The sequence below is a fragment of the Microtus pennsylvanicus genome, chromosome 2, assembly GCF_037038515.1.
Source record: "Microtus pennsylvanicus isolate mMicPen1 chromosome 2, mMicPen1.hap1, whole genome shotgun sequence".
Classification (NCBI taxonomy): Eukaryota; Metazoa; Chordata; class Mammalia; order Rodentia; family Cricetidae; genus Microtus; species Microtus pennsylvanicus.
In genome coordinates, this window is record NC_134580.1 from 24,939,020 (window position 1) to 24,966,048 (window position 27,029).

The 27,029-nt window shown below is 46.2% G+C and overlaps 2 protein-coding genes across 7 annotated transcripts in view; one reads left to right on the plus strand and one right to left on the minus strand.

Moving 5' to 3' along the window:
* Positions 1 to 27,029, minus strand: part of Slc38a1 (solute carrier family 38 member 1) — a 94,474-nt gene that overhangs the window by 65,418 nt on the left and 2,027 nt on the right. Inside the window, exons 1-2 of one of the 6 annotated variants that reach the window (XM_075960473.1) lie at positions 10,466 to 10,882; positions 10,181 to 10,265 (exon numbers count right to left, since the gene is read on the minus strand). The exons of 1 other annotated variant lie outside the window; for it this stretch is intronic. The gene's annotated coding sequence lies outside the window, so the exon portion shown is untranslated. Of the gene's footprint in view, positions 1 to 9,124; positions 10,301 to 10,465; positions 10,883 to 27,029 lie in introns of those variants that run through there. 4 more of the 6 variants (XM_075960472.1, XM_075960469.1, XM_075960467.1 and 1 more) reach the window with 4 other exon arrangements.
* Positions 9,371 to 11,465, plus strand: LOC142844092 (uncharacterized). Its single transcript, XM_075962406.1, has 4 exons — positions 9,371 to 9,587; positions 9,776 to 9,875; positions 10,274 to 10,915; positions 11,277 to 11,465. Exons 1-4 carry the CDS (start codon positions 9,371 to 9,373, stop codon positions 11,446 to 11,448), a joined length of 1,131 nt encoding a protein of 376 aa, XP_075818521.1. The 3' UTR covers positions 11,449 to 11,465.

Here is a 27,029-nt window from a genome sequence, read left to right on the forward strand (position 1 = left end):
CTCTGCCCTCACGCGTTCTTTGCCACATTATTCTAATAGGCAAGACACCAAGACTAGGGATGTGTCTGCTGATGGGACCACAGACAGACAGGCAGACAGACAGACAGACAGACAATGGTCTTATTCTTCCTGGATGTCTCCTCTCCACCAGCTGAGCCTGTTTACACACGTGAGAGTCCCAGATCTCTGCACTTACACTGTACGTACCCATATGCTAACATGGGTCTATTTCAAAAGGTCTCAGATAAGCTAAACAAGTTAACAATAATGCCATCTAATATGACCTCATAATATATACATAACCCACCTTTTAGTTGGGTTATCTTATCTAAATGTAATAAGCCAAGGTTGTACTTAACAACGTCAACTATCACTGGGTAAATAAAACAAGAAAAAAATACAGTAGCTAGCCAACCTTAGTAACCACCACACACAGAATCTGATCACTATGAACCCAGAATAGGGGCACACTTTGTAATCTCAGCAGAGAGGCCAAACAGAGGATTGCTGCAAGTTCAGCTTATCTACTTAATGAGTGAGCCCACCATGTGCTATGTAGTGGATCATATCGCAAACAAAACAACAGCGAACAGACAAACAAGCAGACGAAAACAAAGATCTGGGGCTGAAGAGATGACCCAGCAGTTAAGAGCATTTTCTGCTCTAGCAGAGGCTCCAAGTTTAGTTCCAAGCTCCTACACGGGGACACAGCTCCAAGGGATGCGACGCCCTCTTCTGGATTCCCAGGGCACTGCACTCATACATGCACATACTACACAAGACACATAATACACATAATTAAACAATAAAAACAATTTTTTTATTAAAAAAAAGAACCTCAAATATTGAGGGTAGAGAACACAGGTTGCTCTTCCAGAGGTCCTGAGTTCAATTCCCAGCAACCACATGGTAGCTCACAACCATCTGTAATGAGGTCTGGTGCCCTCTTCTGTTGTGCAGGCATACACACACAGACAGAACATTGTATACATAATAAATAAATAAATCATTTTGAACAACTTAATAGGGCAAGCAAGAAGGCTACGTAGATTAATATGCTTACCCAGTCTAATGACCTGAGTTTGATGCCAGGATCTACATGGTGGAAGGGGAGAACTTCCTCTCAGAGGCTGTCCTCTGACTCTTGAATACATGCCATGGCACTGCGCTGGGCACCGCATCCTGTGTGCATACACATGCACACTTTAAATATAAGCAAAACAAATATCCAAGTATTATGGTGCATATAATACTCCAATTAAAAGTTTAATGTTGACAATCAAAATCTTTACAACTTGAGATCCTTGGGAGACAGGCAACAACAAAAAGGGTCTTGGAGACCAAGACTGAGGGCCAGCGCATCTCAGAAGCAGGCATCCTCTTGTCTAAGGTGCCAGACCAGCCAACACCAACGGCTGGAGCTTCTCTCTGGCCTCCTAGCTTCTGTCCCACATACTCTCCATACCTGCCATGTAACCTGTCCAGAGCTGCTCTTTCCTTCCAACTACCTCTGCCCTACTTGCCCCAGCCTTCTCTATTCCTCTAAAGCCATGTTTGACCAGCAAATTCTTGCTCCACCAGAAATGAGCCATGTGACGCCAGGTTAAATCCTCTTGCCTCAGCTTCCCTATCTAGGAAATGACAGCACACTGCTGCTCTGCTCATACAGTCATTGTCTTAGTTAGGGTTTCCGTTGCTGGGATTACAACACCATGACCAAAAGCGACTTGGGGAGCAAAGGGTTTATTTCAGCATGCATATCCTGACCACAGTCCCTCATGAAGGAAAGTCGGGACAGAAACTCAAGACAGGAACCTGGAGGCAGGAACCGAGCAGAAGTCACAGAGGAACTTACTGGCTTGCTTTCTTGACCTGCTTTCTTATATAACCCAGGACCACCAGTCCAGGGGTGGTTGAGTCCTTCCACGTCAATCATTAATCAGGAAAACACTCAAATGATCTGGAACTAGCTCTTGTCGACCAGGCTGGCCTCGAACTCACGGAGATGGCCTATCTCAGCCTTCCGAGTGCTGGGATTAAAGGTGTGTGCCACCACCGCCCGGCTATAGGCCAATGTTATGGAGGCCTTCCCAGACGACCTCAGCTGTGCAGGCTGACTTACACGGGTGGGCACAGTCAAAAGCGCCATGGTTTAGCCACACATCATAGTTACTCACAGTGCCTGCCTGAATGTGGCAAGCTAAAATGGCTTTCCTGGGCCTTCTTTCGGTGACTCGTGACCTCTCACCTTGCCCCTCGCCGCCTCCCCTCTTGCCTACTTTGAGATCCCTTACCAGCTGCCTTCCTCTACCTGCCCTAAGGTCAGGGGCAACTCTCTGGCTCTGTTCTTCTAGAACTGCGATTCCAAACTCCCACCCGGTGTAAGGGGTCATCCCACAGGCATCTTTAGATCTCCTTCCCCAGTCTTTGATTCCTCTGCTGTCACAAGGGATTTCCACTCCAGGCTCTACTGGATAACGGCCATGCTGCGCAACACAAAACGTGTTGTTGTGAGACTCGTGTGTGTGTGTGTGTGTGTGTGTGTGTTCATCTGTAAAATGAGAGGGTGGGGGAGGAGAGCAGATCAGTCAGTTCCTTCCTGCTCAGAAATTTCCATAAAATCTTTAAGTCTCTGGTTGCCTGATAGACCTGTCTGAAGCACGATTAATAAAAACTCAGAGAGAGAAATTGGGGTTCAACCCGAAGATCCAAAAAGCAAAACAGCCAGCCACTGACTCTTAGCTGGACTTCAGTCTGAAATGGCAATCCTGCCTCCAGGAATCTCAGAATGAGACTGTGTCTGAGAGCTATCTCCTCCCGTTTTATAATCCTCGCTAGGGCTGAGATTAAAGGTGTGCACCATTGGGATTAAAGGCATGCACCTCCCGGTTTCTATGGCAACTAGTGTGGCTACTGGGACTAAAGGTGTGTGTCACCACTGCCTGGTCTGTAAGTTTGACCAGTGTGGCTGTTTTACTCTCTGATCCTCAGGCAGGTTTCACTTATTAAAACACAAGTGAAATGCCCCTACAGCTGTCCACACAAATGTTCCCTGTCACCACAGCTACTGCAGAACGGGATCTGAACCTATCACCTGACCTCAGCCAATCTTCCGACTCTTTCACTTCAATCAGCGGCTTCCCCTATGTTGCCAATCCTACCATTTTTTCCTTCAAATGCCCCACCTTTTCCCTCCATTCCTTACAGCTGCACAACTCTAACCCTCCCACCTTCCCTTCCAAGCCATCTCTGGGGCCCTCCGGTCTCCCAACATTAGAAAAGGATTCTTCCGGGAAACATTTGCCTTGCAGCTTTCTCGTCCCCCACGACCGATCGTGACAGTTCCGAATGTGTACAGACACGGTTCCTGGAGCCTAGAGTTCAAAGCCGCACTTGCTCCTTGCTTCCCCTTCCACTGCGCTGGGACTCGGCATCCCTGCAGGGGCTCCCATGCAGTTCTCACTGGGTCCTGGGCATCCCTGCAGGGGCTCCCATGCAGTTCTCACTGGGTCCTGGGCAGCCCTGCAGGGGCTCCCATGCAGTTCTCACTGGGTCCTGGGCAGCCCTGCAGGGGCTCCCATGCAGTTCTCACTGGGTCCTGGGCAGCCCTGCAGGGGCTCCCATGCAGTTCTCACTGGGTCCTGGGCAGCCCTGCAGGGGCTCCCATGCAGCTCTCACTGGGTCCTGGGCAGCCCTGCAGGGGCTCCCATGCAGCTCTCACTGGGTCCTGGGCAGCCCTGCAGGGGCTCCCATGCAGTTCTCACTGGGTCCTGGGCAGCCCTGCAGAGGCTCCCATGCAGTTCTCACTGGGTCCTGGGCAGCCCTGCAGGGGCTCCCATGCAGTTCTCACTGGGTCCTGGGCAGCCCTGCAGGGGCTCCCATGCAGTTCTCACTGGGTCCTGGGCAGCCCTGCAGGGGCTCCCATGCAGTTCTCACTGGGTCCTGGGCATCCCTGCAGGGGCTCCCATGCAGTTCTCACTGGGTCCTGGGCAGCCCTGCAGGGGCTCCCATGCAGTTCTCACTGGGTCCTGGGCAGCCCTGCAGGGGCTCCCATGCAGTTCTCACTGGGTCCTGGGCAGCCCTGCAGGGGCTCCCATGCAGTTCTCACTGGGTCCTGGGCAGCCCTGCAGGGGCTCCCATGCAGTTCTCACTGGGTCCTGGGCAGCCCTGCAGGGGCTCCCATGCAGTTCTCACTGGGTCCTGGCCACACTCCTCACTTTCCATCACGCCTGTGCCAACTCAAACAGGATTTGGTTTTCAATATCAAACCAACCTCCTCTAGTGACCAAGCTGTGGTTATTTATTTGTGGTGAATTCACACATGCCTGCTACGCGATTACTCACTGGCTTAAATCAAGGACTCAGATATTTTAATAATGTTTTGTTGTTGTTGTTGTTTTTCAATTGCAGTTTAATGGGGGAGAGATATCGAGGTAACAGATCTCACAGGAACATAGCATAGAACATATTCACTAACATTCAAGATGATGGAAGTTTTTGGGTTTTTTTTTGTTTGTTTGGTTTTTTTTTTTTTTTTTTTTGCTACATCTGCAGACAGAGTGATCCTGACAAGCATGATTCTCCAGAAAGGAGACAAAAACAAGACCATGAGGCAGCACAGACAGGTCTGCTTCACCTTCATGAACCTGCACACAATTTCCTTCCCATTGAATCTGGATAGGAAAATACATTAAAACCATTGAAAGCAGCCTAGTCGAAGGTATTCTGATCATATCCTGACACTGAGCTGCAATGTTTAAGACAGTCTGTGCTGTTTCTAAAAGTCCAGAGGAGAAAGAATATCAAAGCTGTCTGTTTCAAGCAGGAGCAATTTTGCCTATCAGGAGATATTTGACAAAGTCTGGAGATGTCTCTGGTTATAACATACAAGGGGCCATTGCAGGCTTCCAGGATAGTAGGCCAGGCTGGAAAGGCACTAACCCTCCACGGCAAAGGGAAAAGGGATCGGGCTCAAAATGGCAGCGTGCTGATAAAGTATCGGCCCAGTGTTAAAGAAGGCTCACTCACAACAAGCCCCGCCAGTCACTGGGGACAGACTTCCCACTGCACCCTATCCTATCCAAGGTGTCCCAGGACCTGTTCCTACTACTCCATTATTCTATGACTGTTCAGGTCTGCAGTTATCACCCAAGTTCCTGCTTTCACTATGCCCAAGCTGTGGTATCTGTGAATTAATACCCATATTTACATATTTCAAAATGGCACTGATTTCTCTGAGATACAAACTTCAGAAGTCAAGTCAACATATAACACTGGATATAGGAAAACAGATTCTATACTACTGTAAAATAATAATAATAACAATCAATATTTGAAGCTTAATTGAATGAGAACACTGGTGTGAACAGTAACACAACTCCCCTTAGCTGACAATGGATTTCCGAAATTACTACAAAACGTAAGGAGTCAAAACCAACTTGGAACACTCTACAGAAAAGCGTGACTTTCTACACATGTGTTCTGTTGTGTTTCTATTTCTGGTCACAGACCAACCTTGTACTAAAAGCAGTGGGCAGTAAGTGTGCTGTATTTAACCCCAAGTTGAGCTCCGACCCATCCAGTCCTGATGAAATGCCTAATACCAATGCAGAGGGATTAAAAGCACCACAGAGTAGCCCGTGAAAAGTGGATTATTTTGACAAAGATACCTTTAAATATGGACTTCAATTTGAAAAGAGGAAGAAGTCCCCAAGACACTTTGCCATTCAAAAACCACAGGATGGTGCAGAAGGCGAAAGATCCCTTTTTTTCCTCTCCAGATCTCTGGAGGTGGAAAGAACTGACATTCTTTCAAGATCTCTCTCAGTTCTCAGACCTCTGGTTTACATGTTACTTTAACTAAGCAGATGATCCTAAGGAGACTCTTCTCAACATCTGACTCAAGCCTAGTTGGTGTCATTCCGGCTGGACATGGGAACCAACCAGGAAACTTAAGAAAAGAAAATCAGAGAGTGACCTCATGCCCCACGGATCTAGGATGGGATCCGTGTATTTTAAGTGTTCTCCAGGGAGTCTACTGGGAAGTCACCCTTCACATCTACGGCTGGAGAAGAAAGGCTGAGATCAAATGAAGCTTGTGTGTGTGTCCGGGCAGGCAAGGCAGATGAGCCACACAGCCCAGGCTCACAGAACTGGAAAACACTGGTCTTATTCAGGTCTCTCCAACCAGCAGCAGGGACAAAGCCGGTCTTTAGGGTTTTGTTTAGTTTGAGACAGGGTCTTATTGCGTAGTCTTGGCTGGCCTAGAACTCACTACCTAGGCCGCGTTGGACACAAACTCACAGAGATCCACCCACTTCAGTTCTGGAACTGAAGGCATGCCCCACCACACCCGTTGACATTTTTAAAAAGGAATGCTGGAAATCCATGTGTGACGTGACATCCTAATTTTTTTTATCCAGCAACTCAGCCCAAATCATTTTAAAAGTATAACTCACACAAACCACGCCCACAAGCACTCACCAGTTTGCAATCACAACAGAAAGGACTGTGACTTAAGGCCTACTTTTCTCAGTTCTGTCCTCCCACACCCCAGGCCACTGATCCCTTTCCTTTCCCTTTCCAGCCGCCTTCGTCACTGCAAGAGACGGAAACTGAGAGGCTCACTTCACGTCTTCACGTGATCCTGGCCTTCTCACTGGAAGGGCCTCCAGGCCTGGGAATAATACAGGCCACGCGTTGTAACCTGAGGTCCCATGATGTCAGCAACTGGGTGGTTTGGTAAAATCAAGGGGAAAAGCCAGTCAAGCTCATGGCTTCACACTGCTAAGATTTCAGCAGGCGATGCAGACATACCATCTCTGATTCTTGGTTTGCAAGCTCTGCTCTAATCTAAACCGCTCCAGAATCTCCCCTCGCGCTTCCGTGTCTCCTGCCTGATCTATCTTTGGAGACAGGAGTCAACGCGTCGGGAGATTTTCAAAGACACAGGTTGAATCAACCGTGGAGCTGGGCTGAGAACCACTAAGACTGGCAGTGAACACAGACTAGATAGTCCTGGCATGGCTGACTCTCATTGCATCTTCACAGCTCTGGATGGGGACTGAGTTGCCCCCAGTCACTGCCACCTCACTGGCGGTGGGTCGCTCACTGTGCTACAACTCCACCCCACCCCCAGGCCATCGGACTTCTCTGAATTTCTCTGACATTAATGACAGGCTTGAAACCCATAATTGGCAGAAAACTAATAACCAGGCCATCAAATAGTACCAATAAGAACGTGTGAGCAACCTCATCTCCACCATCTTGATTAGGTCTCTAGGGTAACTCAGTATAACTACCACCGCTATCATCCTTATTTAATAAATGAGGGGGGAATCCTGAACCTCAGAAAAATTCAACAATTTGCACCAAGTTCCCTAGACCATTAAGTTGCAGGCTGGCATGCAGATTAGCGGCTAAGCCTTACTGGCTACCTCCCACTTTATGCAAATGTCGTGGAAGGAGGTCACCTAGCTCTTCTAAGGGGCAGAAAAATAGCACCCCAACAGGCTGTCACAAATACACAGAATTTCTAGTCTGGAAGCTACATAGCCACTGAGGCGGAAAAGTACCTAGGGGTAAGGTGGGTCTGCACTGTGCCCTGGGAAAAAGAGAATGTCATTTGGGAGAGGTGGAAAGAGGTGAGGGGTCAGACTAGGATGGTTCTGGGCACCTGGCAAAGGAATTCAGACTTTATTTGCAGGGAAGTGGGGACTCGATGGAGAGCAAGCGCCTTACAAGATGTGAACAATTTTAAAGACAGTAAAATGTAAGATTCATGGAAGTGCCCAGACTGAGCTAGGGTGGCGGCGTTGAGTATGGACAGGAACAACTGGGCAGCTGTTACATAGCCTCAGCTGACTCCTTCACTCTTAATCATGCTTGCGTCTTCCTCCCGCACCCATGGGCACTCAAGGCCTCTCCCATCTCGCAGTTCCTGCGCCCCAAGAATCTGCTCAATGAGCTTGCACACTTACAGCAAAATGACAAGCGAGGGGCAGTTGCCATGTCCCGATTACCGTTCAAAAGTGGGGACTGGTAAAATCAAGAAAAGCAGAAAGACGGCAAGGTTTCGACTTAAGAGGGATGAGTTGCGGGGTAGGAAAAGGAGAGATGATCTGTGGCATCGTGGGTATCCTAAAGGGCTGGGAGAGCTGCCTGGCCAAGGTCACAATCCAGCAAGCATTTATTAACTAATCCCTGTATCTCTGGCACTGGAGGGGGAAAAAATGAGCTGAGCACAGTAACAGATGCCAGGCTTAAGACCGCTGCTCCCCTCATCATAGGGTTATCAGTTCAAGAAGCAAGGTAAAAGTGTCCCTAAGCAGCAAAAGTTTAAGGATTCCAAAGTATCTTTCGATCTACCTATCTGCTGAATTATAGTCAACCGCGGTACAGTAAGCATTATTTCTTCTGAAAGTCTTCCCCTAATTATTCAGACAGGGGATCCTTTCTCCTCATCAAGGGAGAAAGGCACGTGTCTTACACAACCCCTCCTAATGGGTGGCCTTATCTTAAGCATCCTCAGGTCTCATGATCCTCCTGTTTCATTTCTTCACGGTCTGAACACCTGGCATTTCTGAATGCACTCATCCATAGCCTGTTTCCTGGTGAGAATGGACATGGCAAAGGAGCCGGAACTTGATCTGATTAGTCGCTGCCTACTACACAGCACCCGCTAAATTCACAGCACCCAGTTAAAAAAAATAAGAAAAAAACAAGAAATAAAAAACGCCCTGTTAAGATTAATACCTCATCAAACTAGGCCGCTTTTCCGTCGCTTTCAGCCACACACTGAGGATTAAGTGACTGAACGGCAAAGTCATTTAAGTCATTTGAAGGCAGAGGTCGGGAGGCCATACCAGATCGGTGGTGAGACTTGCCAGTTTCTTATAGGGTGAGTTATTTGACAATGAGGCCAGCTAGCTCAGGTTTTATTTCCGTTGCCCTTCTGACGTCAGAAAAAGCACGAGTTGCAGCACTGTTTCTTCTATCAAGGTGACAAATTACAGCCTTGCAGGCCCTGCGTTCCGCAAACCATACATTTATTTCCCCCTCTCTATAATATGCTTTATAAGTTAAAAAAAAACATGCGGAGGTGTCAAATCTTGCAAATGCATACCGTTTCCTAGCGGTGGGTCGTTTCCTCTCTTCCACGTACAATACCGTCTATCCGTCTGAGTCTAGTACGCGAGCCCCAAAGCCAGTGTGTTTTCCACCGATGGAACAGGCTAGCGAAAGCCCGGGTCTACACCGCAGAGCGAGACACAAAGGGCTGGAGTAAGCGCCACCTTCCTCGGCCAGAGGCAGCTTGTGAAAGGCAGTCCACGGCGTGACGCGCTTACCGCGAAATTCCTTTTGCCGCCATATGCACTCGTGTCTGGTGCGAGCACAGTTGGGCCGAAACCCAGAGACGGGCGATGCGCCGGCAATCGCGCGCTGTTCGCTAGGGTGCGGAAGAGCCCCGCGCCCAGAGCCGGACTGTCTGGTGGGTGAGGGCGAGCCACACGAGATCTCGGGAGCGTTCTCCTCCCCGCGTGGAGCCGGCCAGTTGAAAAGCTTTTGGCCGCAATGTTTGGGGCCAGGTGCGGGGGAGGGGAGACCAGGGCACCCGGCTCCGGGTCCTGCGCAAGCAGTGGCCTTTTGTTCTCCCGCCCCAGTGGACCGGGCTCTCGCAAAGGAAGTAGCCTATCACCGGCTCTTCATTCTGGAAAGAACCTCCAGGGCGGGAGAGGAAAGTGAGTCACTGCCAGCATCCTCCCACTATTCCCAGATGAGACCGGGGCCGAGCCCGTGGAGGTGCAGCAAACGTGCACCTGTTTACGGCGCTGGGCAGCCGGGCTGAGACTCCGCTGCCCTGCCAGTCCCGAGATGTAGTCTGCCTCACTCCTCGGTGTACCTCCTGTCCCTCACACAGCATACTTGGTCCCTAAACCTCGAAAATAGAACCAGATCTGGTGCCACACTCCACCACCATGAAAACAAGTCCAAAAAGTAAGCCACGGTGTGCGACGGTACAATCTGGGGTCCCTACGTTCCGGGAAGGACATCGGAATCAGCCTTCGTGAAAGGCAGCGCCGCGCTCTGCCCGCGTCCAGGAGACATGGAGGCTGTCCGCATTGCAGCCTCCCCTTCCCTCCACGGCCGCCGCTCCCACTGCCCTCCGAACGCACCTTACCTCGAGAAATAAAAGGGAAAGGCGCCGCCAAAGTGTCCGCCCTTCCAGGCCGTCCCCGGCAGTTAGATGTCCTTTGTGTCAAGGTCTGGCTAGGGAAAAGGTGGCCCCTCGTCAGCAAGGCTGGGCGGGGAGGATCCGCGTGGCGGGTTTCGGAGGCCGGCCGGGTTTGCCCGCGACCTTCAGGCAGAGTGGCGTGGCCGCAGCTCTCCCGGCTCTCCTCCTCCCGGGGCTGATTGCATCAGAGTTCCCCCCCACCCACACTCTGCCCGCCAACCTCACACTTACATCCACACGCCCGGCGCGGAGGGGCTCCAGCCTGACTCATTGGCTACCACGGGGCGCGTCGCCCTTTTTGCTTCTGCAGTTTGGGGACAGGAGCGCGGCCTTTCAGACCATCATCCCTCCCTGCCCGTGCGCCCACGGAGCTGAGCTGCTTGTGGAGGAACGATGTGGGTCACATGCCGCTGGTCGCTGCACCTTCGTGTTTCTCTCCCAGGCTGTAGGACAGCGCGGCGACCCCGGTTGGCGGAGACCGAGCATCCAGGAAGCGCTGTGCGAGCGGATGCATGAGCAGCGCACAGATGCTGCCGGAGCAAGGAGGCTGCGCGCCGCCCAGCACCTGCCCGCGCCCTCCCGGGGGCTCAGCTGGGGCCACAGCTGCCGCACCCGCACCCTCGGGGTTGAAGGTGGAGCGGATCCCTCGCCCAGGCGGTGGCAGGGGGGCTGTCTCTTGGGGTACGCCAGGGCCGCAGCTAGCAGAGTTGCATTGTGGGAAGGGTGCAGCGTGAGGGTAGCCCCGCGACCCTGAGGCGGGCTATGGGACGCTGGGAGACCTTTGGAAACCTGGTGTCCTGAGCCAGCGGGCTAAGGTGCCTCCCCTCCCACCTGCAGTCCTCCTAGAACAGAGCTGGGGACCCCCTTGGGGCGCTGGGTGTGACAATGACCCAAGGGGTCTGCGCCAATGGCTCTGATGCCTCAGCCACGTGACTCTACCCTTGGTGGGCCGGGGAAGGGGAAGAAGGTGCAAGCCGCAGCAGTCTCGGGTTCCTCTCCCTGCCCTATTCTTTGTCTGAGGTGCAACCCCTTAACTGACTAGGCACTGGCAGGCACAGTCGCTTCTCCTTAAAATGGCGACAGGAAATCCCACCTGCGAGCCAGCCAATGAGACCACCACCACCACGGAGCCTGCAGGATGGAAGCCTGAGCCCCTCTCACACGGAAGGATCCTGTTACCGGTTTGCTCAGAGATTCCCCAGTCTGACCATTAATAAATTTTAACAAAGAAGAGGCTTTTATTCAGACACGGGCTCTGGGTTGGGATTCTCGAACGCAGCACCGGGCCACATTGCCCAGGGGTTTATAAAGGCAAAGAGTACAAAGTTACAATTTGTTCTCCGCAAGCTTGTTTACATAGATGCAGAACCAGCAGGGGAAAAAAAAATTAACCCTTAACAGCCCTGAACATTTGACGGTCTAGCTTTGCTTTATACTTCTCTCAAACACAGAGATTTAAACTTTTAAACAGAAAGCTAGCCATCAACATAACGTTAGCCATTACAGCTCCGTCTTTCTGTTCCATCAAAACAAGAAAACGGCGGTTGAATTATAATTTAAAAATGAGTCTACCTGGAGCTTTCCTAACGCATGAGTCACGGCTGGTTTGCAATGGTTACAGATTTTCAGTTTTCACTGGAAAAATGAGAGGACAACCAAGATTTAAGCTCCTTGGTGACTAAAATTCTTGCTCCCTTCCAATGGTCGTGGTTAGTTACTTGGCTTCCAGAGAAGCAACTGGGAGGCGTGTTCTTTAATATGCCTGAAAACTGAAAGGTCATCATTGCAAACAGAAGGGCAGCCCAGCCCAGAACAGGGCAGTTTCTTCTGCATACACAGCTTCTTTAATCTGCGCCACTTTGGTCCCGTTGCTGCTTCTTCAGATGCAAAACTTAGCCGTCACATTAATAATCTGCAAGTTTACACAAAGGTTCAAAGTGGTAGTTTTAAGTTACGGTTGTAGCTTTGAGGAAATTAGACTGAGTAGGTAAACTGAGGCTCAGCTCAATAAACCTGTTGAAAGGTGTACATTGTTAAAGGAAGGTCTACACTCGTTTGTGTCTCAAAGATTCTGATCTCAAGACTCTTAGCTCAGATTTTTTTCACTCATTCATTTATTTTTTAAAAATACAACAAAATAAAATACGATAGGATAAAACAAAGCCTACCACTTTGGAGTTGGACAAGACAAAGAGAAGGAAAAATTAAAAAAAAAATAAAAAAAATTAGACGAAAAAAAAAGAGCCCAAAGAAGGCACAGGAATCAGAGACCCTCTTGTTCACACTCAGGGATCGCACAAATCTTTACACTGGAAGCTGTTATATATATGCAGAGGTGTATCAGGCTTTTTCTTTTGATCCAAAACCAGCTCCCAAATCATGACGCAGACAGAGACTTAGTTTTGAATGCTCGGCCTAGTTTAGGCTCATTTCTGGCTAGTTCTTTTTAACTTAAATTAACCTATTTCTCTTTATCTACCTTTTGCGTTGGGGCTTTTTACCTTTCTTACCTCTGCGTATCTTGCTTTCACTGCGTCTCTATGTCCGGCTGGCATCTGTCTGGGTTAGCTCGGATTTTAACTTGCCAGCTCCTGGACACAGTTACCCATCACTGTATGAATTCAATAGTTAGGAACCCAGCTCCTTCCATTCACCGGCCTCTGTGCTTAGCACTTCATATTTAATATTCACATTTCATCCTTTATACACTTGAGTGGGGTATTAATTATCCTCTCTATAAACAAGAAAGCAGGTTCGAAGAGGTAAAATTGACCATATTGTCAAAAGTCAGGCAGTTGGTAGAGGTGGGGACTGGATGCCCACTCAGGCCTGGTTCAAGTCCATTAACAGTCCTTAGAAGCACAGTGCAGCTAGGTGTGGGTCTTCATACCCTCCGGGGATGTTAGTTGATACCTGCAACTGGGGATGGGGGGGAGCGCGGGTGTATATCAGTGTCAGTGCTTCAGAGAAAGACGGTTGCTGTGTAGAGATATCCTGGGGTTATGCAGAGGCACTGTTAAATGGTCATAGGGGAAGCTTCCTTTTTGAAGCCCTTTCAATAGGTCAGCAAGTTAGCCCAATTGCTGTAGTCTTGGGGCCTCTGAATGATGCCATGATGGTTCCCCACACACTGTGTGCTTACTAAGAAACCAGCAACAGGACAATGCTATCCTAATCCCTGACTGAAGGGTTAAAGAATTTACCCCAAGACCACACAGACGTAATCGGCACATCTAAGTCTTAAGCCCAGAAACGGTTATCTATGTCTGGTTCTGAGAGGTTCCTGGATTCTGGGACAGCCCTGCTTACAGAACTAGGAGGTGAGAGGGGTCCAGGTCATTGCATTTCAAATGAGAGCCTCTGTTTCCAGTTTTTTTCTAGGCCTAGGGGGCCATTTGCCCTGTATTCGATTTAAGAGCACCATGGGTATCGATGTTGGGATCTAACTTATTTATCTACCTTTTTTTTTTTTTTTTGAGCATACTGTCCAAAATGGTACTAAAGTAGTTAGGGCACATTGGTGGAGTTTACCACGCTGTCCTGATGGACAGAAAGTAGAACTTCTTTGAAAAGACTAATATCAGTTTCATAAGGAAACAACAACAAAAACCAGGATGGCTGAAACTATCCTGAATAATAAAAGACTGCTGGAGGTCTCACCTTCCCTGATTTTATGGAGCTATACTAATAAAAACAGCATGCTATTGGCATAAAAATAGACTCATTGAAGACCCAGACTTAAGTTCACACACCTGTGGACCCCTTATTTTTGACACAGAAGGCTAAAAATACACACTGAAAGAAAGGCAGCATCCACATCAAACCGGATGAGTGCATAGAAGGGAATAAAAATAAATCTATAGTTTTCATCTTATGCAAAATTCAACACCAAATAGACCAAGCACCTTCCTCTAAGGCCAGATATACTGAATCTGCTAGCAGAGAAAGTGGGGGCTAGTTCGAACTCATTGGTCCAGGAAAAGACTTTCCGGACAGAACTCTGGTAGCACAGGCACTAAGAACAGCTTTAATAAATCCATGGGACTTCGTGAAACTGCAAAGCTCTCTAAGGCAAAGGACACCATCATTTGGACAAAGAGGTAGGAGGCTTCAGAGCGGGAAACGATCTTTATCAGTTACACATTCGAGAGAAAGTTGGTTAATATCTAACTTACATAAAGCCAGAACCAGGCATCAAAAAAAAAATAACCCAATTAAAAATGGAGTACAGGGCTGGAGAGATGGCTCAGCGCTTAGGAGCACTGATTGCTCTTCCAGAGGACCTGGGTACAATTCCCAGCACCCACATGGCAGCTCACAACGACCTGTAACTCCAGTTCCAGGGGATTCAACACCCTCACACGAACACCAATGCACACAAACACTGATGCACATATAAAATAAATAATTTATTTTTCTGAGCAGAGAGTTCTAAAAGGATGAAACACAGATGGCTGAGAAACCCTTATGGAAATGTTCAACATCCTTAGCCACCAGGACATGTGAATGAAAACTACTTTGAGGTGTCATCTTACCCCAGTAAGAACGGCCAAGATCAACAACACGAATGACAGCTCATGCTGGCAAGGATGCGCAGAAAGGCGAACACTTCTTGGCTGCTGGTGAGGTACAAACCTGTACAGTCACTATAAAGACCAGCGTGGCAGTTTCTCAGGATGCTGAGAATAGAGCTACCGCAAGGTCCCTCCGTGCCATTCTCGGGCACCGTTTCAAAGGACTCTACATTCTAAGACAGAGACACTTGCTCAACCACGTCCACTGCTTGCTCTGTTCATAGTAGCCTAGATGCCCACTAGCAGATGAATGAGTAATGAAACAACTGGTACATTTACACAATTATTTTTTTTTTCAAAAGTCATGAATACTCAGGTAAATGGATTGAACTAAGGGGGAAAATGATGCTAAGTGAGATAACCCAGACCCAAAAAGACAAATATTGTATGTATTCTCTTATATGTGTGTGTTAGCTTTTGATAGGCATATCTACCATCTATACATCCACAGAGGTTAGATAGTAAGTAAAGGACTAGGAGGAAGGGAAGGGGAAATAAATGTATAGTTACGGAGAGACTAGAACAAGAGGTTTAGATGGGGAAGGGGAGAGAAAGTGGGTAAGGGAGGGATAAGTAACGCTAAGAGCCGTTTGAAGAGTCATATGGGAACCTACTACTTCAGAAGCATATTAAAATATACATGTGATGGCTATTTTGGCTGTCAACTCGACTACATCTGCAATTAACTAAAACCCTAAAATGGCAGGGCACACTGTGAGGGGTTTTTGCTTAATTAAATCATTTGAAGTAGAAAGTTCCACTTCTGAGCCAGATCTCTGAGGCAGGAAGACACATCTTTAATCCAGATCTTTTGAGGTAGGAAGACCTGCCTGTAATCTGGGTCACACCCTCTGCTGGAAGCCTGTATAAAGGACGTGGAAGAAGGAAGCCTCACTCTGCCTGCTCGCTCTTGCTCTCACTAGCAAGTCCAATCCTTCCACTGCATTGGAGCCCACTTCTCTGGGGTTCCAGCGTATACTGAAGACCAGATGAGACATCTTATACAGATTGAACAGGTACTGGATTCTTGGACTTGCTGTTCATAGGCAGCCATTGTTGGATTAGCTGAACCATAGCCTATAAGTCATTCTAATAAATCATATATATGCTACATATATATGATTTATTATTAGTAATATTATTATTAATAGTGATATCTAATAAATTTATATATAGAGAGATTGATTCTTTAAGTTCTGTTACTCTAGAGAACTCTGACTAATACATATATGTGAAAGAAATCTAAATGGCGTCACCGAATAGCAGGGGACACAATGCCCAACTAACCACCCTTTACCACAAGTGAAAGTTCCAGCACCGAGAATGGACGGCATCAATGAAACTGTTGTTCAAAGGGCTCCCTGGACATCTCCAGACTTCTTAGGCTATTGGCAAAGCTATTGGTGCTTTCCACAGCCGACCTGATGGTGAGGCTCTATTGCTGAAGACAACTCTTATATTCCTCATGGAACACGGAGAAGTCAAGCGGATGCCTAACTCGAGCCCTCGCCCCTACCAACTAGAGATCCAGCTGTAAGGCATTTCTCAGTTAGTGATCAGTGGGGGAGGGCCCAGTCCATGGTGAAGGGGCCATACCCTGGGTTTGTGGTCCTGGGTTCTATAAAAAAAAGCAGCCTGAGCAAGCAATGTGAGACAAGCCAGTAAGTAGCTCCCCTCCATGGCCTCTACATCAGCTCCTTCTCCAGAATCCTGCCTTGTTTGAGCTCCTGTCCTGACTTCTTTCAGTGATGAGCAACAATGTGGAAGTATAAACTGAATAAACTCTTTCCTCCCTGACCTGTTTTTTGTTTGTTTGTTTGTTTGTTTGTTTTGTGTCATGGTGTTTGTCCCAGCAATAGAAACCCTGAGACAGGGACCCATCTGGAGATCGCATGACTCTGTCTACAAAGCACTTAAGTTTACCCTTAGTGTAATAAGTGCTCACTAAATGGCATTTACCATTATTTTGTACATTTGCAAAAATAAGCAGAGGCCATGGATTTTCAATCCCCAAACTTTTAAGCACAAAGCATCCTATTGTGTCCGCCCTATACTGAAAAGACCGCTAAATTCTCAGCTCGGTTCAAATTCCTCCCACTGCGACAGCGAGAGGGTGGGTACTGAAGATCTAGGCCTCCCCTTCAGCATAAAAGCTCATCTTTTTTTCTTATTATTTTCCTCTCTCTCTCTTTTTTTAAATTTATTTATTAATTAAAGATTTCTGTCTCTTCCCCGCCGAGAAAGGAAGTTTGGGATATACGTGTGACGTGTGAGTCGAACAGTAGAAGAGGTCCCTAATTTGAACATACCATCTGGCCTACAAATGTTACTGTTATAAATTGATACAACTTTTTTGTGGGCCCATATTTCCCCAAGGGTTTGGTTGTTTTTTCAGTTTGGTTGGTTGGTTTTGTTTTTTGAGACAGGGTTTCTCTGTGTGGCACTGGCTGTCCTGAAACTCGTAGTGCAGGCTGGCCTCTAACTCGGGAGTTCGCCTGCCTCGACCACCTGAGTGCAGGGATGCTCCCACCCCAGCTTTTATCTTGGCTCCACAGCATCCTTTCTCTGTGAACTTTTGAACGTTGCTCAGTTTCTCTGCAATCTTGGTTTTCTCATATTTACAAAGGAAACCATATCAGTTACTCCGCTCGTCAGCTGTTGTCACGGGGACAGAATACCTGAGAAAAACAACCTAAAGGAAGAGAGACTGACTTCGGCTCATTGCTTCAGAGGTCTCAGTCACAGAAATAGGTGACACAAGCATATGCATATCTCAGTAGCTCACAGCACAGGTTAACTACCTAATAAGTGATAACTCTTGTTGTAAAACGATTTGACCAAAAGCAGGAGAAGCCTAGCCAGTGTGTGTGCCTCTTCTAAGTTTCTGGATCCTGGAAACCGTATATATAGACCTATTCTCAATGGCACAGAGGTGAAGAAGACGACAGGCTTTGGAATGAATCAAATAAAAGTAAAATGTATGTTTGATAAATATCCTTCTAGTGCTATATATATAGTAAGAAATTTATAACTGACATTCAAATGAAATGCTCAGGTGGTTGGCCTGGGGGAAGCTGGCTCCACACCTTCCAGAAGCACTCAGAGATGCCTGGAGAGACAAGATGCTGGCCCGAGTGTTCTCAGTTCTAGCCCCATGTGGACACTCGTACCTACCAGACTGGGATGCCAAAGTTAACACGGTACAGAGAAAGAATCTTCATCTAAGACCAGAGAAGTGAAAATGATCGCTGGAAAGTCACAAAAGACATCCAGAAAAGTCACAATGCAGTTAAGAAATCTTGAAATCAAACAAGAAGAAAAGCCGGGAGTATCTGGAACCAGTCGCAAATGCACAACCTGGGTTTTTGGGACAGGATGCTCTGGCACTTCCCAGAGTGCCGTGGCTGGGCTGCCCTGCACCAGGGGCTGTGCAGAAAGGATTTAAGGGGAAGGATCCTTTTTATAACTTGTATAGAGTAACTGTATGAAAAATGAGCTTCCATTCTAAATGATTGTTCCTAAAATAAGAAAGTAATTTTCAGTGTGCTTGATTTTGTATTTGAGGCATAAAAGGCTATTTCAAAGCCACAAAGGAGGCGATTTTAATGAGAAAGATATAAAATTGACGGTCTTCCAGGCTTCTATGCTGGCAGTTATTTATGTACACGTACTTCTAAAATAAAGTGTTCCAAGTTTTCATTCAAATATAACACGTTAGAATTAAGTTTATTGTTTCTTTCTTCCTTCCAAACTCTCTTCGCCAATAAACCCCGTTCTGGGAAATGGGAAAGAGGAATCTTGGCTCTTCACCATCGAGTTCATTCACTCTTTTAACTAACATTTACCAAATGCCAGGTGCTCTGGGGCTTCTTCAGGGAGCTTGGAGTTAAGCAGAGATTGACATTGCTCAGAAGATCCCACCCGTGAACGCACGAACGAGAGGAGGAACAGAGAGACAAACCTTGACCCAGAGGCCAGAGAAGGCTCCCCTGGGGACATGACCCTTGCTCTGACTCCACTCTAACCTACGCTGAGGACCAGGTGCCAGATATGATCGAGTGTGCATTTTTGAAGGAATGCTGCCAAAGCAGTTATTCTACCTCCCAGATAGCTCTGATTTGTCTTCCTCCCTGACCGCCTTTAATGACATCTTGACAACTGTTAGCATGTGTCTCTATCAACTCAGTCTTGGGCAGATGCCCTCCAAATACTCCATATAACTCGCTTCATCACTGAAAGTGTCTTGATTACATCTGCACGTCCTAATGTGTACATGTATGTAAATTGACAATAATGTATTTATGTTTCTAGTTATCATATACATTTGACATTTGTAAAAATGAAAAATTCAGATACTGTGATGTCATGCTTTAGATTTATTTGTTGATATTTTATTCTAACTCTATAATATATTTCTAATTGTTATTCAGAGTTTAACGTTTCAGTGGGAAAAATTTAATTCAATATACTTCATTTAACAATAGAACAATATACAAGTCTAGTTCTAGATTTTGCTCATTTGGATTCTTGGGCTTAACGGCTGCTACAGCTGGAAAGAGATCTCCCAGAGAGACACTTTTACCTAAGAAAGACCATGCCAATGGGTCTCCAGCTTTGAGACCCCGAATGGAGGCTCCATATCTCCATTTCAGAAACTGTCTACCAGTTTCCGAAGATATGTTTTATTTTTAGTCTACAAATATACACTCAGATGAGAGGAATATTAAGGGGAAATCTTGCTTCCGAATTCTAAATTTGTTCTGACAGATATCTTGTCCTCTATGAGTGAACAGACATTGTCTTCTCTCTCATGCCCAAAACTATGCCACCAAAGAGCTCCCGGGGGGTGGGGATACAATACAAGCCGACTCTGCTGTTCTTCGTTTCCTTAAGCCCAGGTCATCTTTCAAAGTGAGATTTACTCAGAGCAATATAAAAATCTGGATGCCCACCTTGGCAGGAAGTAAAACTACATAAATCAGATAATCTAATACATAAAACCACCCACCTCCGTAAAAAGACACAGAAGCACAGCTAAGCAGAGTGAACAGGGATACGCCAACAAAATGTCATCTCATTCTTTGCTCCTTCCTCAAGATACTTTGAGTGTTATAATAACCTTTTGATGTGTGGGCCAAGGGAAGGCAGCCATCGAACTAGTAATGAAGGGTCCTGGCATATTTTCCATGTAGTGCGGTTTTTGTTTTTTTTTTTGGCTCTTCCTTAGCATTCCGTGAAGGTCTTTGACATGAACTCTATCCACTTGCTTCTGACCTCCACAGCAGCTTAGAGACCGGTAAACCTCAATTGGGTTGTGTACTTCAAGAGGAACTTGGTAAACGGAATGGATGGGCAATCAAATATCTTTACAGGTATGTAGCTCTAATTCGTTTTATATTTATTGATGTTTCGGGTTTTTCAAAAGACAAGAATGTATAAAAACACACCGATTATCAAATTTACATTTACCCTAGTTCTCAATGTTTATCTGTCTATACTGGCAAGTCAAATAGCTCTTTTGGGAACTGCTGGTTTTTTTTGTTTGTTTTTTTGTTTTGTTTTTACTCTTTGCTCTTTGGGGATCCACCACTCAGTTCCCAAATAAATACACAAAGACATATTCTGACTTATGAATGTCTGACCTTTGCTTGGCTTATTTATAGCCAGCTTTTTTTTTTAACTAATTATCCTGCCTACCTTTTGCCTCTGGGCTTTTACCTTTCCCTAGACTATATACTTTTCTTTCCTTCTTACTCCGCAGCTGTCTGTGTGACGGAGTGACTGGCATCCTCCTCACCGTCTCCTTTTCTCGCTCCTCCTCTTCTCTTCTTTTTCTCCTTTTATTTTTTCTTTCTGCCTGGCAGCCTGTCTATCCCTCTCCTGCCTAAGCTATTGGACGTTCAGCTCTTCATTAGACCAATCAGGTGTTTTAGGCAGGCAAAGTAACACAGCGTCACAGAATTAAACAAACACAACATAAAAGAATGCAACACATCTGTACCATTAAACAAGTGTTCCACAGCATAAAAGAATGTAACACATCTTTAGCTAATATTCCACAACAGGGAACTGTAATTATTATTATTTTTTGAATCTTCTGTGACTAAAATATACTTTTTAAAAATCGGAAGTACCTGTTGCGTGCTAGATTTTGTTTTGCTTTGTGTAGGCCCATATTTCTATATGGCATGGCAGCCGAGCCATCAAGCCATAGGCCACACCTGAGATGGGTCACGTATCCTGCCAGGCAGGCTGGTGCTAACCCAACAAAAGGTAAGGATGTTTTGCTCCTTTCTTTGTAATAGCACACAGAGCAGACAGGTAGTTGTGGATATGACAAAAAGCCATTTACCTGGTTACCTAGGAGACAGAATGCTAATGTATTGCACCCTCAGTTAAGTTATGGTATTAAGACGGGTTGGAGAATAAATGGAGGAATTCTTCAGGATGTGAACTCAGGACCTCATGAGGGACCACTGAGAATCTCCCTCCCGAAAAAGCCATGTGAGTTGTGTCTTTATTTCTGCACCTCTATGCCAGTCCAGAGAGAGATAATTTATGGTCCAGGCTAGCACCAGACCCCGACAGCTCTGTAGACCAGGCTGGCCTCAAACTCACAGAGATCCACCTGCCTCTGCCTCCCGAGTGCTGAGATTAAAGCCGTGCGCCACCACTGCCAGGAAGATTATTTTTAATAAGAAATCTCAAATCTCAACCTGTGTTTAAAAAGTAGTATATGTAGTTTATCAGTTTTTTAGTATATAACATTTTCCTGTGAACCCAGGACTTCACCATCCGACAGTCACTTCTAGTGGGAAATGTGGCTATTTTGCTTCCACAATTATTTGGCCTGATGCCAGCATTCTCCAAGTCACATTGTCAATAGGAAATGAACATTTGTAAATGAAGTCTAATTAAGTGTTGTGCCTCAGAAGGGGAGCTTCACGTTAACGTCCTGCTGTCTCTGCTTACCATTGTAGTGCTTAGCGTTTAGGCAAAATCCTGGGGCTCAGGTACAAACCACTTAGCAGTATCAATTTAATAATGAGCTCGACACCTTGCTTCTGTATTCAGTGTTCTTATTTTAGCAAACAAACCAATGTATTGTGTTTCCATCCTCTGTGCTAGGAAAGGGCCAACTGTCAAAACCTGCCATGACCACTCCGCACCCATTTCCTTGAGTCTAGAATTTGTTCCAAGGCCCCTCTTTTGCAGTATTCTTCATTTGATAATTATCTCCCCAGAACATTTCCCTTTGCATTTACTTTTTTTAAATAATATTTGTGTGTTTGTGTGCACATGTGTGTGCACCCGCTGTATGTGCGTGCCAGAGAAGGCCAGAAGGGTTAAAATATAGGATCTTTTAAAAATGTATGGTACATTGATGTGAGGTGCCCTTCTGTATATGTGTTGCTTTTATTGGTTAATGAGTAAAGCTGTTTTGGCCCATGGCTTAGCAGAGTAGAGTCAGGTGGGAAGTTGGAGTCAGAGAGATGCCATGTAGCTGCCAAAGGAGACAGAAGCTGGAAACTTACCAGTAGGTCACAGCCTCATGGTGATAATTTAAGATGTACGAGCTAGCTAGAAATACACCTCAGACATTGGCCAACAGTGCTGTAATCAATATAGTTTCTGTACGATTATTTGGGTTTGGAAGGCCAGGAAACCAATGTGTATCCTCCGTTTACATCATAATGTGCACTGTCTGGGGCATGGATCCATATAAGACCTAAAAAAGCTTAAGAAAAAAGGGGGGTATTCTAGACCTACAAAACAGGAGCCAAGTGCAGCTTCTTGGTAGCCACATTTTTTTCAAGATTAGGCTTGGTTTGCTGGCTGCAAGCAGAGGCATGGCTTCTTTAAGAGATGGTTTTCTGGTTCATACTGGCATGAACAGCTCTGGCTCTTTCGGGAGGTCTGGCTATGGAGCACTTAAATGGGGTTTGCTCCCTGTTTGCTGTTAAAGATGTGATCTCTCAGCCTCCTGCTGCTGTGCCCAGCACCAGCTGCTATATGCTATGGACTATTCCTTTACACTGTGTGAAGACGCATCACTGTGATTGGCTTAACAAAGAGCTGAATTGCCAAGAGCTAGGCAGGACTTTTGGCGACAGAGAGGTCTCAGGGAAGAAGAAAGGTGGAGTCAAGAGTGGACGCAGAGAGAGCAGGACCTGCAGGAGGACAGGTAAAAGTCACAAGCCACGTGGAAGCATGTAGATTAATAGAAATGGGTTAATTTAAATTACAAGAGCTAGTTAGAAACAAGCCGAAGCCAAAGTCAAGCTTTCGTAATTAGTGAGAAGTCTCCATGTCATCATTTGGGAGCTGGTAGGACAGAGAAAGACTCATTCCAGCCATACCTCCCTACGGCCATGACGAGCCACATGTAAGCCAAACAAGCCCTTCCTTCCACAAGTTGCTTTTGATTAGGGTGCTGTACCACGGCAACAGAAAAGGAACTACTACGGTCAGCTTCTTGGGTACTGGGATTACGGAAGTGGGTGCACGACTTTGAACCCACCAAGATAGGACAGATGTGGAGTATTTTCTCTGAATTTGTCAAATACAAATGGACTAGACATTGATGATACATTTATTGCCTGTATATATTATAAATAGTTAATGTACTTACTGTATATAGTTTTCCTTATATTATTTACAGCCTTCTTTTTTATTCTACACAAAAGGGGGGATGTAGTGGTATATTATTTGTATTTTGATAAATCTTACCTGAAGACCAGAGGCTAAAGCCACTAGATGTCAGGCAATGGTGACACACACCTTTAATCCCAGCATTAGAGGGAATATAAAACAGGAGGAGAGAGAGGTTTAGTCTGCTTAGTTTTCGGTCGCCCAGCCTTTGTAGGGGTGACTTGGCTGCTTTGCTTTTCTGGTTTTTGTGTTGAACCCCAATTTCAGTCTCAGAGTTTCTGCTATTCATGCTACAGACTGCCATGGTTGTTTTCCTTTAGTTACTTCTTAAGATTTATTTATTCATTATGTATACAGCATTCTGTCTGCGTGTATGCTGCGCACCAGAAGAAGGCACCAGATCTCACTAATGATGGTTGTGAGACACCATGTGATTGTTGGGAATTGAACTCAGGACCTTTGAAAGAGCAGCCAGTGCTCTTAACTGCTGAGCCATCTCTCCAGCCTCCCCCACCACCGTTTTTTGAGACAGAATTTCTCTGTTGCTCTGACTGTCCTGGAACTCACTCTGTAGACCAGAACTCACAGAGATCTGCCTGCCTCTGCCTCCCAAGTACTGGGATTAAAAACGTACACCACCACTGCCCAGCTTTTAGCTAATTCTTCACTCAATCCAGTAAGAGTTAAGACTGTACATGAATTTCTCCCAAATCATCCTTTATGTGCCAACTCTGGGCACTTCCCTTCCCCTCAGTGGTGGTGCCTTCCCTATTGTGGATCCCTTTTAGAAGAGTTCTACTGACCCAGCTCTCCTGGCCCTGCTAGCTAACCTTTTATCATCCACACTAGTTTATTAATTATGCCTTTATTAATTTGCCTATGTAAAATTGTGTTTAATGTCAACTAGGGCATATTATTTATCTATTCTTGTCTGTTTAATATTCCAAATAAATTTAGAAACATTACTAAGCCAGTACAACAACAACAACAAAAAAACAAACAAACCTGGAATTGAGCTTTTGTTATACCTGTAAATCAATTTAAATACACACAGAAAACATTTACAACACAACATATAAAACACTAAAATCTCTTTATCAAAAATGTAGTTGTAGTCTCTCTGTTTTTCTAAAAGCGCAAACTTTGCTGATAGAGTCATGGAGCTAAATGTAGCTCACTTCTGATATTAATTCACCCTAAGTATTTTAATTTGTTTTTGTTTTTTGAGACAGGTTTTTCAGTGTATCACTGGCTGTCCTGGAACTCACTCTGTAGACCAGGCTGGCCTCCAATTCACAGAGATCCACCTGCCTCTGCCTCTTGAGTGCAGGGATTAAAGACGTATGCCACTGCCACCCTAAATTAATTTATACAAAAGTTATTGTACATAAAATCAACTGTCTAAACATACGTAGCCATTACTTACTGCCGTTTTTAGTAGGTTACATTTCTGTATTAAGCAAGTATCAGTGTGAAGCCCTTCTATGCTAACTTAACATCTACAATGGTGAACATTCTGACCCTACAGGAAACATAAGACATGACTCATGCTTGCTAAATGACATCAAGAGAGCCTTGGTTTAACCGACTGCAGACTTTTGAAAAGAATCAACCAATTAGGTGTCTGGAACAGGTTGAGTTCCCCAGGAAACAGATTCTGAAGCAAGATAAAGTGAGCATAAGTCTATGAGCAAGTGGTCTCGAGATCAAAACTTGAGTAAAGAAAGGAAGGAAGAAAGTAAGCCTCAGGAAGAGGGAAACTCTGGATTCAGATACAACAGACCAAAGCCCTTGACCGGTGCCATGGGGAACCATGAGGGTGCCCCAGCCACCACAGAGAAGGGGCACACAGCTTACTCCCACATCACCTCAGATGAAGGTTGCCCAGGGAGAGGGACCTGGGCAAAGTGGCTTTCTCAGCGTGACTTACTTCCATAAGAAGGCAGGAAATGAGACCTCAATGTCTGCAGCAAGGCCAGCCACTGTTCTAAAGGGGTACAGGCAGGAACTTATAGTGTCCACTATTCCTTAAAGTGCCCTTAAAATGATCCTTCAAATCCCTGCATCATCAATGTGTATCCAATGGGTATTTGCAAAAGCATGTAGCAGTCGCTGAGATAATTCCTTCCAGAAACGTGACTAGAGTTTGTGAGGTGAAGAGGCGAAAGTAGAGGAGGCAGTTTTACAAGTCTCATCTTTTTGGTTTGGTTAATTTGGAGGATTAAAAGGCTTGATAGAAAAAAAGCGAATCTCTCTCTCTCTCTCTTTTTTAATTTTCATGCATGTGAGTGTTTATCCGATGCCTTTGGAGGCCAGAAGAGAGAGTTGTGTCCCCTGGAACTGAAGTTACAGACAGTTGCCATGTGGATACTAACAACCAAACCCACGTCCTCTGCAAGAACAGCAAGTCTTCCTAACCATGGAGCCATCCCCAACCCCCACCCCGTATTATTTATTAAAATAGTATAGTAAAAAGAATACAAGAAGGCAGGGGTAAAGCACTTGCTTAGCATTTACAAGGATATGGAGAAAAAGAGAGAGAGGAAGAGGAAGAGAGAGGAATAAGGGAGGGGAGAGGAGAGGAAAGAGGAGAGGGAAAAGAGAGAAAAGAGAAAAGAGGGGCTAAGGCACACCAGCTACTGAACAGCGAACAATGGTTGCTGCTCAGTCTTCCATAGGAAAAGTAGTTACATTTTCCCTTCTTTCTTTATAAAACGGAATTGGAGCACAGAGGAGGTAGCAAGGAGGGGTTGAGGGAAGAAAAGATTGAGGGGGCTGTGTGCCTGTGAAGGAAATGCTGGGGACTGTGCCATCTCTTGGTCACCATGACTGGTTGTTTGTTTTGCCTTCATAACCATCTTTGAGACGGATACTGCAATCGTCATCGGGCAGGAGAAGGATCTGAGGGGCAGAGCGTGGAGACAGTTTAGCACCTGGCTGGCTGTCAAGTCTTATAAATCTGAGAGGGAGAATGAGCCAAAGCATCCATAAATCATCTTTCTGGAACATTCAGTCTTATCATTCCTCACTTTAATGCTCATTCACAAAGTTCCTATCAGACACTTTACAAGAGAGGAGCAAAGTGCAGTTTCATTTGCAAGTTGAGTCAAATTGTAGCGTGCTGAGAGAGTGAGCTCAGGGGTCCTCTTAGCTTCCCCGGGCGTTAGCTGTGCTGTCTCGCCCCCCACCCCCACCCCACACGCACACAGCAAAGCAACCGAAATGACCCCGCCTGCCTGCTCCTGCTGCCTGTATACCCTCCAAGCCAGCATTCAAAAGACGTGGAGAGCATAGGCTACGCCCTGAGGCGGTGTTTGGAGATGAGATCACAGTGTGGCTGCATGAACAGGAGACCCAGACTCTTGTGATGCAGGCTAAGTAAACTTGTGGGATATAAAGAGAATAAAACTTCTGGCTAAGGGGGCTTATGTTGAATTGTTCAGTGACTTCAGGGGAGAACCTGAAAGAGAAAGTTAGTCATTCTTTCCTATGGGGTGGGGCAGCAGACGAACATGTGGGCTTTGCCGCCCTGCCTAAGTCTGGTTCTGGCCATGCGCCAGTCACGGGTG

What these genes read in the sequence shown, in the direction of transcription:
- LOC142844092 (XM_075962406.1), top strand. Translation starts at nt 9,371, where the DNA reads ATGCACTCGTGTCTGGTGCGAGCACAGTTGGGCCGAAACCCAGAGACG. An exon ending in TGCCCTGCCAGTCCCGAGAT is followed by an intron (nt 9,876 to 10,273) that starts GTAGTCTGCCTC and finishes AGGTCTGGCTAG; the next exon opens with GGAAAAGGTGGCCCCTCGTC. An exon ending in CAGGGGGGCTGTCTCTTGGG is followed by an intron (nt 10,916 to 11,276) that starts GTACGCCAGGGC and finishes TTAACTGACTAG; the next exon opens with GCACTGGCAGGCACAGTCGC.